Source organism: Electrona antarctica, assembly GCF_951216825.1.
Source record: "Electrona antarctica genome assembly, chromosome: 14".
Lineage (NCBI taxonomy): Eukaryota > Metazoa > Chordata > Actinopteri > Myctophiformes > Myctophidae > Electrona > Electrona antarctica.
In genome coordinates this window covers 7010997-7027363 of record NC_136795.1, presented here as the reverse complement: position 1 = coordinate 7027363, position 16367 = coordinate 7010997, and the positions used below count along the sequence as shown (strand labels likewise).

At 45.2% G+C, this 16367-nt stretch overlaps 1 protein-coding gene across 2 annotated transcripts in view; it reads left to right on the top strand.

The window, feature by feature from the left end:
• Window positions 1-16367, top strand: part of llgl1 (LLGL scribble cell polarity complex component 1) — a 95750-nt gene that overhangs the window by 1037 nt on the left and 78346 nt on the right. For both annotated transcript variants that reach the window (XM_079519683.1, XM_079519682.1), the window contains exon 2: window positions 6599-6696. In XM_079519683.1, the coding sequence (XP_079375809.1) occupies window positions 6599-6696 (98 nt within the window). The remainder of the gene's footprint in view (window positions 1-6598; window positions 6697-16367) is intronic.

The following is a 16367-nucleotide window of genomic DNA, read 5'->3' as shown; positions in this document are numbered from 1 at the left end:
CGCATGGCTGAAGAAGGCGAGACTGGAATGCATCTAGTGTGGGTTTTTAATTGCTTTCACGGCGCGTTAGTATAGTGTGTTTCCAGCCAAATGGGAGCTCTGATTTCAAACTGACGTTCAAGCACATGCAGACAGTCACTCAGACACCCTCTAGCTCTAATACTGCGAATTTAGAGTGAACACCCCTGTTGTGGATAATGCTACGGATTATCATCTAGGGTGCAGATTATTGGGATTACTTTAAGTGGTTTGGACATTGCATAGCTCAGAACTTCACCAGAGAGCTGCATGATGCTGCTGCTGTCCATATGGAACATTGCTCGGTTTTTGTTTTGTTAGATAGTTTTGTTTGGGTTTAAGAATTGCTGATGCATGCACGATGATTTCATCTGCGGATATTCTGTCTTTACAGTCCAGCCTGCCCTGTAGTGTATTAGACAGACAGAGAGCAGTGAGTTGATGCTGTTGCTCAGCCCATAGGAAGTTAAGAACCAGTCACCACAACTCTGTTTTAGAATATAACACAATGTTCTCCCCTCTGCTGTATGTTGACATCCCCATGAGAGCCTGCAATGTGAGAATGCATCTTGGATGTCAAACCACTGATTGAGAAACACTGTCATGGTGGAGACTAGAGTTGTAGAGGATATCCTTGTTTGTCTTTTTTGGTTTTAAGAGCCCACACTCTTCTAAACATGGTTTCAGAATCGGTCTGTTTATGAGGGGCCATCGGGTGAAAGCATTTCCATTGTTGAATTTGAGTCTCGGGTTTCATGTTCTCCAAGCCACGGTTGGCTCCCCAGTCGCCACTAAACTTGGAAATAAGCCATTATGGGTAAATGTGAGATTGTCTTTTACTCTGGGGAGACCCCCCTTGTGTGATGGTTCTATGTGAGGTACAAGAAGTGAGTGCCAGTGAAACTAGTTTAAAAACGGTGTCCGTACAGTATGTTATCACCTAGACTTATGTTACTATACTGGTGAGCAAAGTATGCATAAGAACATGCATCGATCAGCTACTATACTGTGCCTGCTACCTAACCTACTGTATGTCAGCCAGTGTTTCTTAGGGCCAAACCACACCAGCTGCAACTACTCGCAACTCCTTGCCACAAAGCAAAACCACACCAATGCAACTTCTCGCAACTGCCATTGGGAATATTGGTTGCAAGGAGTTGCATGGCGACCATCTGTTGTGGTTCAGGCTTAAGGGTTGCCCATCTGCCCCTGGCATGTATTGTAAATACAACTTTCAGGGCAGGTGGAGTTAGCCCGACTGGGCAAGTGCTCGTTTGGGAGGTGACGCAACTGCCTGTAAACACAACACAAGATCTCTGTCTAAACACCTGGACGGTGTCTTCTGGTCTGTGGATTGGAAAGTAAAATAAGAGCTGTTAAAAATATAAGGTAGGTACATACATATGTAGGTATTTGGCATAAAAAAACGAGGTATGACATTTTTTTTCAGATAGCCCCAGAAAGTAAAACAAAAAAGGTTTTAAATTGAACGGTAATTAAAATTTTACCTATAACTTTATAATTAACTATTTACTTTTCGGGCAAGTGGGCATGACACATGGGCAAGTAGGACATTACCTGTACTTGCCTGACGGGCAAGTGCCTCTAAGACCTTAGTGTCAACCCCTGTCCAACTGCAAGTAAATAAAACATTCGGGCAAGTGGAGTTTGCTTTCAGGTTCCCTGATGAGCAAGTGCATTCCGTCTTCATTAAATGGGTCTAATATAGGCTATTTATGAAGAACAATACTAGCGTTTTACAACTAACAGTCACACTCATTCTCTTTTTTTTCAAAGTCACTGTAGTCACTCGGTAGTTATCAATTTGATTTATTCCCCCCCCCCCTTTTTTTTGTCCCTACATGCGCAAATGTGACCTTTTTAATGGAAAATGTATTTTTCGGGTAAGCGGACATGACCTTTGGGCAAGTAGAACATGACCTGTACTTGCCCGACAGGCAAGTGGCTCGGATACCTTAGTGTCAAGTTGTCAACCCCTGCGTAACGGTCCATTTGAACCCTCTCAAATAACCCTGAGGGTCCCTGGGCCACACTTTGACCTATGCCATGTGGGTGGTCATTTGTGAGAAAATTGTGCCTTATCATACCATTAGTGTGCATGTATGTTTAGCATGGGAGGCATAGTAGGAAGTGAGATTGTATTTCTCTGGACCAGTGATAACTTATAGCAGTTGTGAATTGAATATAATTTTAATTGACAATGAAGGAATGTATACAGTTTTTTTTTGGTTTTGACTGCAACGGCAGTGACAACAAGTTCCATTTGACATCCAGGGCAAGCCAAAACCAGCTGAGAACGACTGGCCTTGACCTGCTGACTGTCTGACTGCATTCTGTGTCAATCAGAGCGAACAGATGTCAGATGGGGTCCCTGAACTTTTGGCACGGAGTGAGAAAATAAATCACGGGCAGTGGATCACAGGGCGAAGGGAATCCTGGGACATTGATCCTATGTTTGAATAAACCCACTAGTTTAGTTTAGGCCTTGTCTATTAACACAGTACTACCTTTTTTATATAATGATTGCGTTTGAACAAATTCTTAAATGTCTCGTCTGAACAGAATCCAAATTAAATATAGAATATCTTAATTGTTTTCAGAACATATTGGAGGGCCAGTAATTTTTTAGTGTGAGCAGCATTGCCTAGTTGGACCTCAGTAGTCCTGTTAAGAAGAGCACAATGGTGTTTTCCAGGACGCATTTGACATCGACTGTCGGACATTAAACATGTGATTGGGGATGGGGACAGCATGTGGAATTGGTGGAAGAATTTGTGTCACTGATCATAAGGTCAGACTTAAGTTCATGTTTCTTTTTAATTTGTACAGTGGCCTGCCTACTGCCTCTCAAAATATGTTTTGCCTTGATTGTTGGTTGGTATTAAATCTAGTCAAATTAAGTAGGCTTTAGAGGGTATGCGCATGCATAAACTAAAGTGAGTGGCAAAGTGAGTTTAACGTCATTTAATACAATCAGATATTACTTTTCTGTTTGGATGTATGGGCTGTCAAGGCCAGAAATCAGTTTTTCTGCCACTCAGTAGGCGTTCCCAGTTCCCACATAACTTCCTGGTATGATGATGATGATGTCACACAGATACACTCGAGTCTATACGGTTGGGTTTATCACTTTCAGATGTTCACTGAATCAAAAACAGATTCATAATTTCGGATCATTCATCAGAGGGCGTGAGATTTAACACGCCCATGTTCATGTCTGTACTCGGAAGCACCCCCTGTAGCTTGGTAATTTAACACGCCCATGTTCATGTCTGTAGTCGGAAGCACCCCCTGTAGCTTGGTCATTTAACACGCCCATGTTCATGTCTGTACTCAGAAGCACCCCCTGTAGCTTGGTCATTTAACACGCCCATGTTCATGTCTGTACTCAGAAGCACCCCCTGTAGCTTGGTCATTTAACACGCCCATGTTCATGTCTGTACTCAGAAGCACCCCCTGTAGCTTGGTCATTTAACACGCCCATGTTCATGTCTGTACTCAGAAGCACCCCCTGTAGCTTGGTCATTTAACACGCCCATGTTCATGTCTGTACTCAGAAGCACCCCCTGTAGCTTGGTCATTTAACACGCCCATGTTCATGTCTGTACTCTGAAGCACCCCCTGTAGCTTGGTCATTTAACACGCCCATGTTCATGTCTGTACTCAGAAGCACCCCCTGTAGCTTGGTCATTTAACACGCCCATGTTCATGTCTGTACTCAGAAGCACCCCCTGTAGCTTGGTCATTTAACACGCCCATGTTCATGTCTGTACTCAGAAGCACCCCCTGGCTGTAGCTTGGTCATTTAACACGCCCATGTTCATGTCTGTACTCAGAAGCACCCCCTGTAGCTTGGTCATTTAACACGCCCATGTTCATGTCTGTACTCAGAAGCACCCCCTGTAGCTTGGTCATTTCTCATGTTCATGTCTGTACTCAGAAGCACCCCCTGTAGCTTGGTCATTTCTCATGTTCATGTCTGTACTCGGAAGCACCCCCTGTAGCTTGGTCATTTCTCATGTTCATGTCTGTACTCAGAAGCACCCCCTGTAGCTTGGTCATTTCTCATGTTCATGTCTGTACTCAGAAGCACCCCCTGTAGCTTGGTCATTTCTCATGTTCATGTCTGTACTCAGAAGCACCCCCTGTAGCTTGGTCATTTCTCATGTTCATGTCTGTACTCGGAAGCACCCCCTGTAGCTTGGTCATTTCTCATGTTCATGTCTGTACTCAGAAGCACCCCCTGTAGCTTGGTCATTTCTCATGTTCATGTCTGTACTCAGAAGCACCCCCTGTAGCTTGGTCATTTCTCATGTTCATGTCTGTACTCGGAAGCACCCCCTGTAGCTTGGTCATTTCTCATGTTCATGTCTGTACTCAGAAGCACCCCCTGTAGCTTGGTCATTTCTCATGTTCATGTCTGTACTCAGAAGCACCCCCTGTAGCTTGGTCATTTCTCATGTTCATGTCTGTACTCGGAAGCACCCCCTGTAGCTTGGTCATTTCCCATGTTCATGTCTGTACTCAGAAGCACCCCCTGTAGCTTGGTCATTTCTCATGTTCATGTCTGTACTCAGAAGCACCCCCTGTAGCTTGGTCATTTCAGAAGCACCCCCTGTAGCTTGGTCATTTCCCATGTTCATGTCTGTACTCAGAAGCACCCCCTGTAGCTTGGTCATTTCTCATGTTCATGTCTGTACTCAGAAGCACCCCCTGTAGCTTGGTCATTTCTCATGTTCATGTCTGTACTCGGAAGCACCCCCTGTAGCTTGGTCATTTCTCATGTTCATGTCTGTACTCAGAAGCACCCCCTGTAGCTTGGTCATTTCTCATGTTCATGTCTGTACTCAGAAGCACCCCCTGTAGCTTGGTCATTTGTCATGTTCATGTCTGTACTCAGAAGCACCCCCTGTAGCTTGGTCATTTCTCATGTTCATGTCTGTACTCAGAAGCACCCCCTGTAGCTTGGTCATTTCTCATGTTCATGTCTGTACTCAGAAGCACCCCCTGTAGCTTGGTCATTTCTCATCGCTTTCTCATAGTGGATTTATATGAATGTTAAACATGTTATGGTTAACAGACCAGTTTCATTTTTTTTAATGTAATCTATGTCAAATGCAATGTCCCCCAGTGTTATGTGTGGGTGGGTCTTGTGTTGTGCTAAATATTATTGATTTGACAAAGCACACACACACACACACACACACACACACACACACACACACACACACACACTCTGTATTAAAAAATGTTTGAAAAAAAACCAAATGTTTGTCGTCCAGAATTTGACCCAAATGATCACCTATTATGACAGATGCACAGTCAACATACATTAGCATACACCATGTTTGTTTAAATTCTCCTTGCAAAGTTGCAATTTTCTGTCAATAAAATTATTGAATTAAAATTATTGTTGACAATCCCGTCAACAATGTCTTGGAATCTCACGAGTGATGTGGTGAAATATGCGTGGAGAGACACTGAATGAAACGTGTATGATCTTCTCCTAGAACAGTGGTTTTCAACCCTTTTCATCAAGGTCCATTATTTATTTGGCATTTGAGCCACGGACCACCATCTGATGACCTTTTTCAGCCTCTCAGACCCAAAATATTTTGTTGTCATTGGATAAGACTTTGTCCACAATTCCATGCTGTATTGATGTTGGTACCATAGGAGAGATAACAGGCAAACTGGCAAACGCTGATCAAAATAACAATTCTTCTACATTCTCTTATTGTGTAGACTTCTTGTAAATTAAGTAATGTAGATGTTTAACAATAATTTAACTGAGACGGTAAATTTGGTTTCATTTCACACTCTGAAGAGTTAAAGATCTATAAGGGTCCATTTGGTTATACAACTCTCCATAACTTAGCTGGGGACCACCTGGAACCCCCTCAAGGACCACTGGTGGTCCCCAGACCACTAGTTGAAAACCACTGTCCTAGAATAATATATGTTAATATTAACCCAGATTTCCCAGAAAATGTCCTCAATTTGTTTGTTCGTCTTTTCTTTCACGCTGATGGACCTAAATATTCCCCCAGCTGTCCACTAAAACATGAGCAAATTCATGTTAATCCCACTTAACAAGGCCTGTGCAGAACATTGCAATTAAACAATGCTCCTTCGTCACTACTTTTTAAAGCTTTGCCGTAACGTTTTATTAAGGGTGTCCTCCCTTTCAGACGCCTCGCTGACTGCACAGTCTGTCTCTGTCCCATGTGTGTGCACACGCACGCACGCACGCACGCACGCACGCACGCACGCACGCACGCACGCACGCACGCACGCACGCACGCACGCAGGGCTGGGAAATGGGGACGAAATCATTATCACAATATTTTGACCTCAATATCGTATAGTGTGACAATATAATTGTATTTAATTTTTTTCAAACATTTCTTTAAACACAAACAGACGATAGATACACAAACTCACAATGGTGACTCATGCTATGTGATCACGCACGCACGCACGCTCGCACGCTCGCACGCACGCTCTCCTTCACCTTGTGTTTAACTCTCTGTCTTGGTTCATCTGTCTCTCTCCTCAGACTGTGGAACATGGATTTCCTCACCAGCCGAGTGCTCTGGCCTACGACCCCAAACTGCAGCTGATGGCCATCGGTACCAAGTCAGGAGCCATCAAAGTGTATCCTGTCTGAATTATAACTTCCCTGGTGTCTGTCTGTCTGTCTCTCTCTCTCTCAAACAAACAAACAAACAAACACACACACACACACACACACACACACACACACACACACACACACACACACACACACACACACACACACACACACACACACACACACACACACACACACACACACACACACACACACACACTACTATACTACTACGTGTGTGCGCATCAATACCTTGTACCAGCAATTATCTGCTCCCTGTAATTAATTGTTATGTTCCAGTGCTGTTTGTCTCGCTGCTGGTACAGTAAGTGCTGCTACAGTACAGTATGTGGACTCAACTTCATCTCTGCACTGCAGTCTCTCTCTCTCTCTCTCTCTCTCTCTCTCTCTCTCTCTCTCTCTCTCTCTCGCAACGTTCATAGGTAAAAATCAGCCAGCGCTTTCCTTTAGTTGCTGTGGTCGTGGGGTGGGGTGGGGTGTGTGAGGGGGTGGGTTTTTGCTTCCATAAAACCATCCTTGTTGTCATCCTAATTTTAGTTCCAGTGAGTGTGGGTCCTGCCAAAGCATTAGACCCGCTCAGCATATTTCACGATAGTAAAAACAAAAAAGAAAGAAAAAGTATGTATTTTTGAACACATGGTCCGTAATTGTTTTATGGAAATTCAGCTAAATTACAGTGTTTGGCTAATCTGACATTCTGTCTGCTAGCGATGGTCGTTCGTTTCCTTGGCAGTGTTGCGATCCGTCACTTGTCAATGAACGAGGAAAGAGCTGTGGTAGGATCAGTATCCATCTACAGTGTGTCTGGGTTGACATAGCCAGACAACTATTCCACAATCTCCGAATGCTATATAGAGTCTGGAACTACACCTCACGGAATCCGAGCAAGGAAGCTGCCATTTAGGTTCACGAAAATATGTTTTAAAATTTCTTTACATTTTATTATTTTATTTCCAATGCTTATGCTTAGATGATTCTATTTATATTAGGATAAAACTTGCGCGACTGTAAAGACAAAACGGAAGTGGGGAGGAGGCTCCACTCTCGCTTTATCGCCTGTTCATGATCAGAGCTTCCGTTGTCAGTCTCCGTTGTAGACTGTATGACGGAAGCATTTGAAAATTGCGAGAGGCAACAGTCTGGCAACGCGATACTAGGGTTTACATAACATGGGTTCAGTTGGAAAGTGCAACGCTGTGTAGAGCAGTGGTTCCCAAAGTGGGGAGGGAGTTCCAGGGGGTCTCCAGCTAAATGGTAGTTTGGAATCAAATGGACCCTTATGGGTCTGTAACTCTGAGAGCGTACACATGGAACCAATTGGACCCTACTGCCTAACGTGTCCATTTGGTTCCATTTGTACACTATCGGAGTTAAATTAACGTTGATTTTACAATATAAATTAGGGTCTCAGAGATAGAAATTCCATTAAATGGCGGTGGTCTGCTAGAGCCGTAAAATCTTCTCTTATGGGGGTCCCTGTAATATATTTGACAGAAAATACGTGAGAATTCGGCAAAAGATAGCTGATCTACAAGCTCACAACACAATGCGACGTGTTGTTGCTTATAGATAGGCAATTTCTCACTATTGACATTCAGTATGATGATATAAGTATAGGGAATTGAAGTGCTGCATGACTGTGTTATGGAGATTCCATACAGCCCTTTCAGCTATACCACAGGACCGATACCACAGGCGCATGCATAGGCTAAACTCATGTAATTTAGAATAGCATATTATGTAGACATATAGCACTCTATACTCTGTGTATAGTATAGTATACTCATCGTTTCACTCTACAGATATTCTATACTGTTAGACGGATGTTGCTTATGATTCTTGATGACTCTTTCTATGTATTTGATGTATTACCATGTGGTGTTCTTGCTGTAAATCGCTCTGGATTAAGAGCGTCATAAATGCCTAAATTGCATACCACAGATGATCAGCGTCTCTACGCTGTACCAGGGAGTTGTCCGTTGGTCTACTGAGCTGTGGAGGGGTCTGTTGATCTACTGAGCTGTGGAGGGGTCCGTTGGTCTACTGAGCTGTGGAGGGGTCTGTTGATCTACTGAGCTGTGAAGGGGTCTGTTGATCTACTGAGCTGTGGAGGGGTCTGTTGATCTACTGAGCTGTGGAGGGGTCCGTTGATCTACTGAGCTGTGGAGGGGTCTGTTGATCTACTGAGCTGTGGAGGGGTCTGTTGATCTACTGAGCTGTAGAGGGGTCTGTTGATCTACTGAGCTGTGGAGGGGTCTGTTGATCTACTGAGCTGTGGAGGGGTCCGTTGATCTACTGAGCTGTGGAGGGGTCTGTTGATCTACTGAGCTGTGGAGGGGTCTGTTGATCTACTGAGCTGTGGAGGGGTCTGTTGATCTACTGAGCTGTGGAGGGGTCCGTTGAGGGGTCTGTTGGTCTACTGAGCTGTGGAGGGGCCTGTTGATCTACTGAGCTGTGGAGGGGTCCGTTGATCTACTGAGCTGTGGAGGGGTCTGTTGATCTACTGAGCTGTGGAGGGGTCCGTTGATCTACTGAGCTGTGGAGGGGTCTGTTGATCTACTGAGCTGTGGAGCGGTCCGTTGAGGGGTCTGTTGATCTACTGAGCTGTGGAGGGGTCTGTTGGTCTACTGAGCTGTGGAGGGGTCTGTTGATCTACTGAGCTGTGGAGGGGTCTGTTGATCTACTGAGCTGTGGAGGGGTCTGTTGATCTACTGAGCTGTGGAGGGGTCTGTTGATCTACTGAGCTGTGGAGGGGTCCGTTGATCTACTGAGATGTGGAGGGGTCCGTTGAGGGGTCTGTTGATCTACTGAGCTGTGGAGGGGTCTGTTGATCTACTGAGCTGTGGAGGGGTCCGTTGATCTACTGAGCTGTGGAGGGGTCTGTTGATCTACTGAGCTGTGGAGGGGTCCGTTGATCTACTGAGCTGTGGAGGGGTGGTTTCATCCTTCTGGTGACGCTCATTCCAGTGCAGTGAACTTTCAGCACGGCGTGCACAAATATATGCAGCAGTGCATGTTCAACATGCTTGTGAGTGTTTGTATTTGAGTTGCGGTGGTGGTGCACACTGCAAAAATGCGTTTATGATGTTTGTGTAGATTGCATTAGTGTGTGTGAGAGACGCACTGTGTGTGTGTGTGTGTGTGTGTGTGTTTAGTTATGCTGATGCAGTAGACTAGAGAATCAGCTCTTTGAATTGCAGCTTTCAGAGCGAGAGACTGGTAGTACCAGGCACTGGGGAGGGAGGGAGAGGGAGGGAGACGGAGGGAGACGGAGAGGGAGGGAGGGAGGGGGATAGAGAGATACGCGCGCGCCAGGTGTGAAAGAAGAGGTATAGCAAACATTTTGACACGATAGACTAAACTGTGTCTCGAAAGTGTGTGTGCTGTAAATATGTGGTCGTCTGTGTCCTGCCATGTCATTTGGTAGTTCAGCCTAGAGGTGCCTGCCTGCATCTTTTTATTGTACGCACGTACGCACACACACACACACACACACACTAGGGCTGTCCGATATGGACACATCTTCATATCTTGGTATTTTTGCCAAATATTGCGATATCGATACGATATATCGATACGATATATGTTGCAACATTGAAAACTAACACACGCGCAGTCGCGCACCCACGCGTGCGTGCTCTAGAAGCAGTTCAGGAGTTGAGAGCTGGGGTATGTACTATGTGGTGGTCCTCCTGATATATTGTTTGTTGACCTGTTCCAAAGCAGAGAGTGGAAAACTAAATGAGTGGTGCTATCTATCTCCACTCTCTGGGTCCCTGTTCTGGTCCCTCCGCTTAATGTCGTCATAAACACTCCTTCTCTCTCCTCCGTATGTTTATGAAGACGGAGTCCTATTACGCCAAGAGAGATTCAGTTTGAACCACAGACTGGGGCTCTGCAGAGGGGGGGGGGGGGGGGGTGTGTGTGTGTGTGTGTGTGAGTCAGTCAGAGGGGAGTCAGTCTCCCGTTGTGGAATGCATGTTGCGCTGCCCTGGGTTAACCCTCTGTGTGTGTGTGTGTGTGTGTGTGCGCGCGTGCGCATGCTGGTTGAGTAAGGGCATTGTTGCTGAGTCTAGTCTTTAATGAAGGCAGCTTTTGAGTGCGTTTCCACGGTAACCAGTGCAGTGGCTTGGGATGAGAGCTGCTCGGAGACGGGAGGACTTTAAATGTCCTCAGCTCAGCATGTTGGACCGTCTCCTTTGTCTGACCACGCACGCACGCACGCACGTATTACTATACTCGTGAGGACGTCAACATTTTAGGATGACATTGAAAATAGCATGACAATAGCTGGAAAATGGCTGATTGTATGTGTGTGTGTGTGTGTGTGTGTGTGTGTGTGTGTGTGTGTGTGTGTGTGTGTGTGTGTGTGTGTGTGTGTGTGTGTGTGTGTGTGTGTGTGTGTGTGTGTGTGTGTGTGTGTGTGTGTGTGTGTGTGTGTGTGTGTGTGTGTGTGTACATTAGGATGTGCGCACGCACGCATGCACACACGTACTGTACATACTAGTCTTATATGGTCAGACTAGGGTCTTGAAAAATTGAGGCAATACATTTTACATACAGTTACAATTCCCTGTCATTTACAAACAAACGGATTACTTCTCAGTGTCTTTGTTTTGTCAAACTGTGTGAAGGTTGAAAAGGTCAGACGATACTAATGGTAGAATTAGAATACACACAAACGTACATGTTCGAGTCTCGGTGAGACAGCCTTTGTTTCTTCAGGCTGTTTCTTCCAAAATAACGGTGGCTCTGCCCATTACGAGGACTAGACCGGTGCCCGGCTGTAGAGCACAGAGTCGGTAACGATGGAAGTTGGACATCCATGCCCCACCCATCTATGCAATACCCGTTGTACCCGTGTCAGAGTACCCGTTCCACCCATCTGACTCCCTTTTATGCCCATATATGGAGATTTCTGTATCTGTCTCTGTGTTCCTTTATAGAGGGTATGCGCATGCATAAAGTGAATGGCAGATCGAGTGACAAAGTGAATTTAATGTTGTTTAAAGTCATTTAATGCGATCAGACAGGACTTTTCTGTTTGGATGTATGGGCTGTCAAGGCCAGAAAGTAGTTTTTGGCCACTCTGTAGGCATTCCCGCATAACTTCCTGGTATGATGAGGATGTCACGTGCATACCCTCTATTCCTATATATGGAGTTCTGTGTCGTGCATGCCCAAATTTGGAGTGTTGTGATGTCGGAAGTTAACAGGCCAGCTCCATACTCTGGGCAGGGGCCCTGTCAGAGCCCGGGCAGAGGCCTTTTGTGCTTTTGTGGCGGTTCTGGACAACCATGGGTCAGACCGACTCGACATTTGACGTCGGTGGGGCGAACGGTTCTCGAGTTACGTGGATTACAGCAGTACACACTTATGTACAGATGACAGATGTACAGACATGGTGCATTTATAGATGGATGTGATATTTTCTAAGGGTTTTTCAGTCTTTCATTTGACCCTCTCTTTTCTTTCCCATTTTGCTTTGTTAAAATGTAGGCATTTAGCAATAGAGGGTATGCACATAGCATCCTCATCATACCCGGAAGTTATGCAGGAACACCTGAGTGGCAAAAAACCCGACTTTCTGGCCTTATACATACATACATATACAGTCTATACACCCAACATTTCATTATGCTTTAAGTAGCATGGGACATGTCAAACTAGGGGGTTTTCATGATGACGAATCCATTCCAAGCATTAGTTTTGCACGGAAATACTCCTTGGGCGAAATTTGGCCATAGCCACTTGCCCTAATGTGTCCAAATGTGCTGACCTCATCACATTTGTGATGACGGCTATGGGCATTTTTAGGCAAAATAGTGTGACATGTCACATGCTACTTAAAGTATGCAATTTGGAAATCTTTGCCTTATATTGGTTGTTAATGGTACCCCATCTTTCAGCAGCTGTCACAAAGTTTCCCAAGGGAGTTGGGTTGGAACAAATGTATATGTGATTGTAGACACCTTTGTGAACACATCTGTGAAGAAAGCTAGTGGTAAGCATTTATTTTGCAGATTTGCCACACATTTCGCTAATTTTCCCTTATTAATTTAGCAGACGCTCTTAATCCAGAGCGATTTACAGTAAGCAAGAACAAAAACATGGTAATACATAACAATAGTCATCAAGAATCATACGTAAGATAAGAACCTAACAGTGGAATATCTATACATGAAACTATGCGTATACACTTTAGATTACTATGTTTACAAAAATGCTATCTAAATTACATAAATTGAGCCTTTGCATATGCCTGTAAGGTCGTCAAGGCTAGGGCAAGTGCTACTGGCTAAAATGGAGTCTGAAGAGGTGGGTTTTTAGACTATGGCGGAAGATTGGGAGTGAGTCTGCAGTTCTGAAGTGCATTCCATAGTTTTGGAGCCAGAAGGGAGAAGAGTTTGGGACGTGTGGAGCGTTGTCACAGCATTTTTAGTGAATGTACTTCCAGCTTCCCTACATGTACAACATGTACACTGCACAACATATAATAGGATAAGTAATTAATCATTCATGCAGATTATTAGCAGGTCTGTGTGTGAACACAGAAGTATATTTGTGTTCCGTATACCTTCATTCTGCTTCTGTAGAAACTGCACCTCATGCTCTGTGGCATTTGATCTGGCTTCAATGGTTTCAACAGATGCTGAGAATGAAATGCAACGTTAATAAATGTATGAAAACACTTTGGTCAAATATGAAAGTTTTAATCACACACAACGTGGTCAGTAGAGATACCTTTAATCGGACCGCCGCTGTCCGTGAGTCTCTCCATCGCTGCTCGAAGGTCCTGCTGCGTTTGTCGTAGCTCCTGCTGGGTTGCACTTTGCTCCTCCTGTGTCTGCTGTAGGTCAACGTGCAGCGCTGTCGTCAGGGCAGTAACGTTTGAAAACGCGTACAGATTGTAAAAAATATATAATATTTCAATGTAATCAATATGCATTATTGATACCTTTGATCAGCGTTTGGCTGTCCGTGAGTCTGTCCATGGTGGCTTGCAGCTGGATTCGCTGCTCTGTCATCAGAGCGGTCATGTCTCTCAGCACGGCATGGATGTCGGGCTGGCACGTTTCTTGGGTAATGCTTTCTGCTCTGTTGACAAGCTGCTGTGGAATCTCATTCAAGCTAAGCTCGTCCACGGCGTCTCCCCTTGCCTCTGCACATGACGGGTAGCCCAGTAACAACAAGGCCACACATGACAGCATTGTGGCTCCGTATGAGGATGCAGTCATACTAAAGCTCTTCACTGCTTGGAGCTACTGTCTCTGTTGACCCGTTTAAATACATCCCTAACACGTGTTCATTATTAATGCACTTTAACCCAGTATTATATCATAACATAGACTTAACTAAACTTGCGTTCAGTGACCGGTGCTGCGTTTATCTTTCTGTTCTTCAAACTCCATTTCACAGTAAATGACGTACAGTATCAGTCACCATAAAAAACATAGATGAAACTATCATGTTTAAAATGCAGTTTGAAGTTACAATGGGTTTGTATAGGAAGCGGGCGGGGCAGCTAAAATACTGAATCAAGCAACTTAAAAACTGTCTGGGGTGTTCACATAGATAAGATGTGACGATGAAATGACGTTTTTTTTTAAAGTGCAATATCCCTTTAAAGCGATGGTGATTATTATTTCATGGAGACTTGAATCTCCTCAATAGAGGCCGGGTATGGCGCATGCATAAAGTGAGTGGCAAATGGAGTGGCAAAGTGAGTTTAAAGGTATATTCAGTGATTTGACTTAATTCAAATATCACTTATTTTTTCTTTTTTTCTGGATAATCCTCCCTACTATAGAGTGTGCTGACCATATAAGGAGTTCCTCCCTGTCCCCAGTGAGCCCCTGGGGTCAAAAAACCCTAGTTTCAGTTTTGGTGGCGGGTGGCAAAACCGTCATCCAATCAGGATGAGAGGGGCCTTCCTCCAATCATGATCGAGTGGGGGCGGGCCTTGGTGCACATGCTGTTGGCCTGTTGCACTTCCCCCCACTGTAGAGCGTGCATGTGCACATTTTGTTACTGGGGCGGACTGGGTGGTTTTCCAAATCACCCAAATCACTGAATGCTCCTTTAACATCAAGGCCAGACCTTTTTTTATTTTTTTGCCACTCATTACTCATTAGGCATTCCCGCATAACTTGCAGGTATGATGATGTCACGCACATAATACAAAAGTGCAAGGGGGTGTAACCTAGTCAACAAATACAAATAGCTACCAAGTAACTAGAACACCAGGTAAACATCAAGCATCTTTCTAAACAACATACCATCTAAATACCATTCCTATATACCAGTAGCAGGGGTTCTCAATGTTTTTAGCTGGGGACCCCCGGAAATGCTTTGGCCATGTGGAACTATAGTGGCCCTCTGGAGTGAGTGTGGAACTATAGTGGCCCTCTGGAGTGAGTGTGGAACTATAGTGGCCCTCTGGAGTGAGTGTGGAACTATAGTGGCCCTCTGGAGTGAGTGTGGAACTATAGTGGTCCTCTGGAGTGAGTGTGGAACTATAGTGGTCCTCTGGAGTGAGTGTGGAACTATAGTGGCCCTCTGAGTGAGTGTGGAACTATAGTGGCCCTCTGGAGTGAGTGTGGAACTATAGTGGCCCTCTGGAGTGAGTGTGGAACTATAGTGGTCCTCTGGAGTGAGTGTGGAACTATAGTGGTCCTCTGGAGTGAGTGTGGAACTATAGTGGTCCTCTGGAGTGAGTGTGGAACTATAGTGGTCCTCTGGAGTGAGTGTGGAACTATAGTGGCCCTCTGGAGTGAGTGTGGAACTATAGTGGCCCTCTGGAGTGAGTGTGGAACTATAGTGGCCCTCTGGAGTGAGTGTGGAACTATAGTGGCCCTCTGGAGTGAGTGTGGACATATAGTGGCCCTCTGGAGTGAGTGTGGAAATATAGTGGCCCTTTGGAGTGAGTGTGGACATATAGTGGCTCTCTGGAGTGAGTGTGGAAATATAGTGGCCCTCTGGAGTGAGTGTGGAAATATAGTGGCCCTCTGGAGTGAGTGTGGAAATATAGTGATAGTGGCCCTCTGGAGTGAGTGTGGACATATAGTGGCTCTCTGGAGTGAGTGTGGAAATATAGTGGCCCTCTGGAGTGAGTGTGGAAATATAGTGGCCCTCTGGAGTGAGTGTGGAAATATAGTGATAGTGGCCCTCTGGGGTGAGTGTGGACATATACTGTAGTGGCTCTCTGGAGTGAGTGTGGAACTATAGTGGCCCTCTGGAGTGAGTGTGGAACTATAGTGGCCCTCTGGGGTGAGTGTGGAACTATAGTGGCCCTCTGGGGTGAGTGTGGAACTATAGTGGCCCTCTGGGGTGAGTGTGGAACTATAGTGGCCCTCTGGGGTGAGTGTGGAACTATAGTGGCCCTCTGGGGTGAGTGTGGAACTATAGTGGCCCTCTGAGGTGAGTGTGGAACTATAGTGGCCCTCTGGGGTGAGTGTGGAACTATAGTGGCCCTCTGGGGTGAGTGTGGAACTATAGTGGCCCTCTGGGGTGAGTGTGGAACTATAGTGGCCCCCTGGGGTGAGTGTGGAACTATAGTGGCCCTCTCCATCGTCAAAGTTGCCCACCCCTGTCGTAGGTGAGGGAGGGACAGACTTCCTGTTTTATACAGTTAGTTACAGTATATCTGTAGAGCACCAATATACCAATTCAG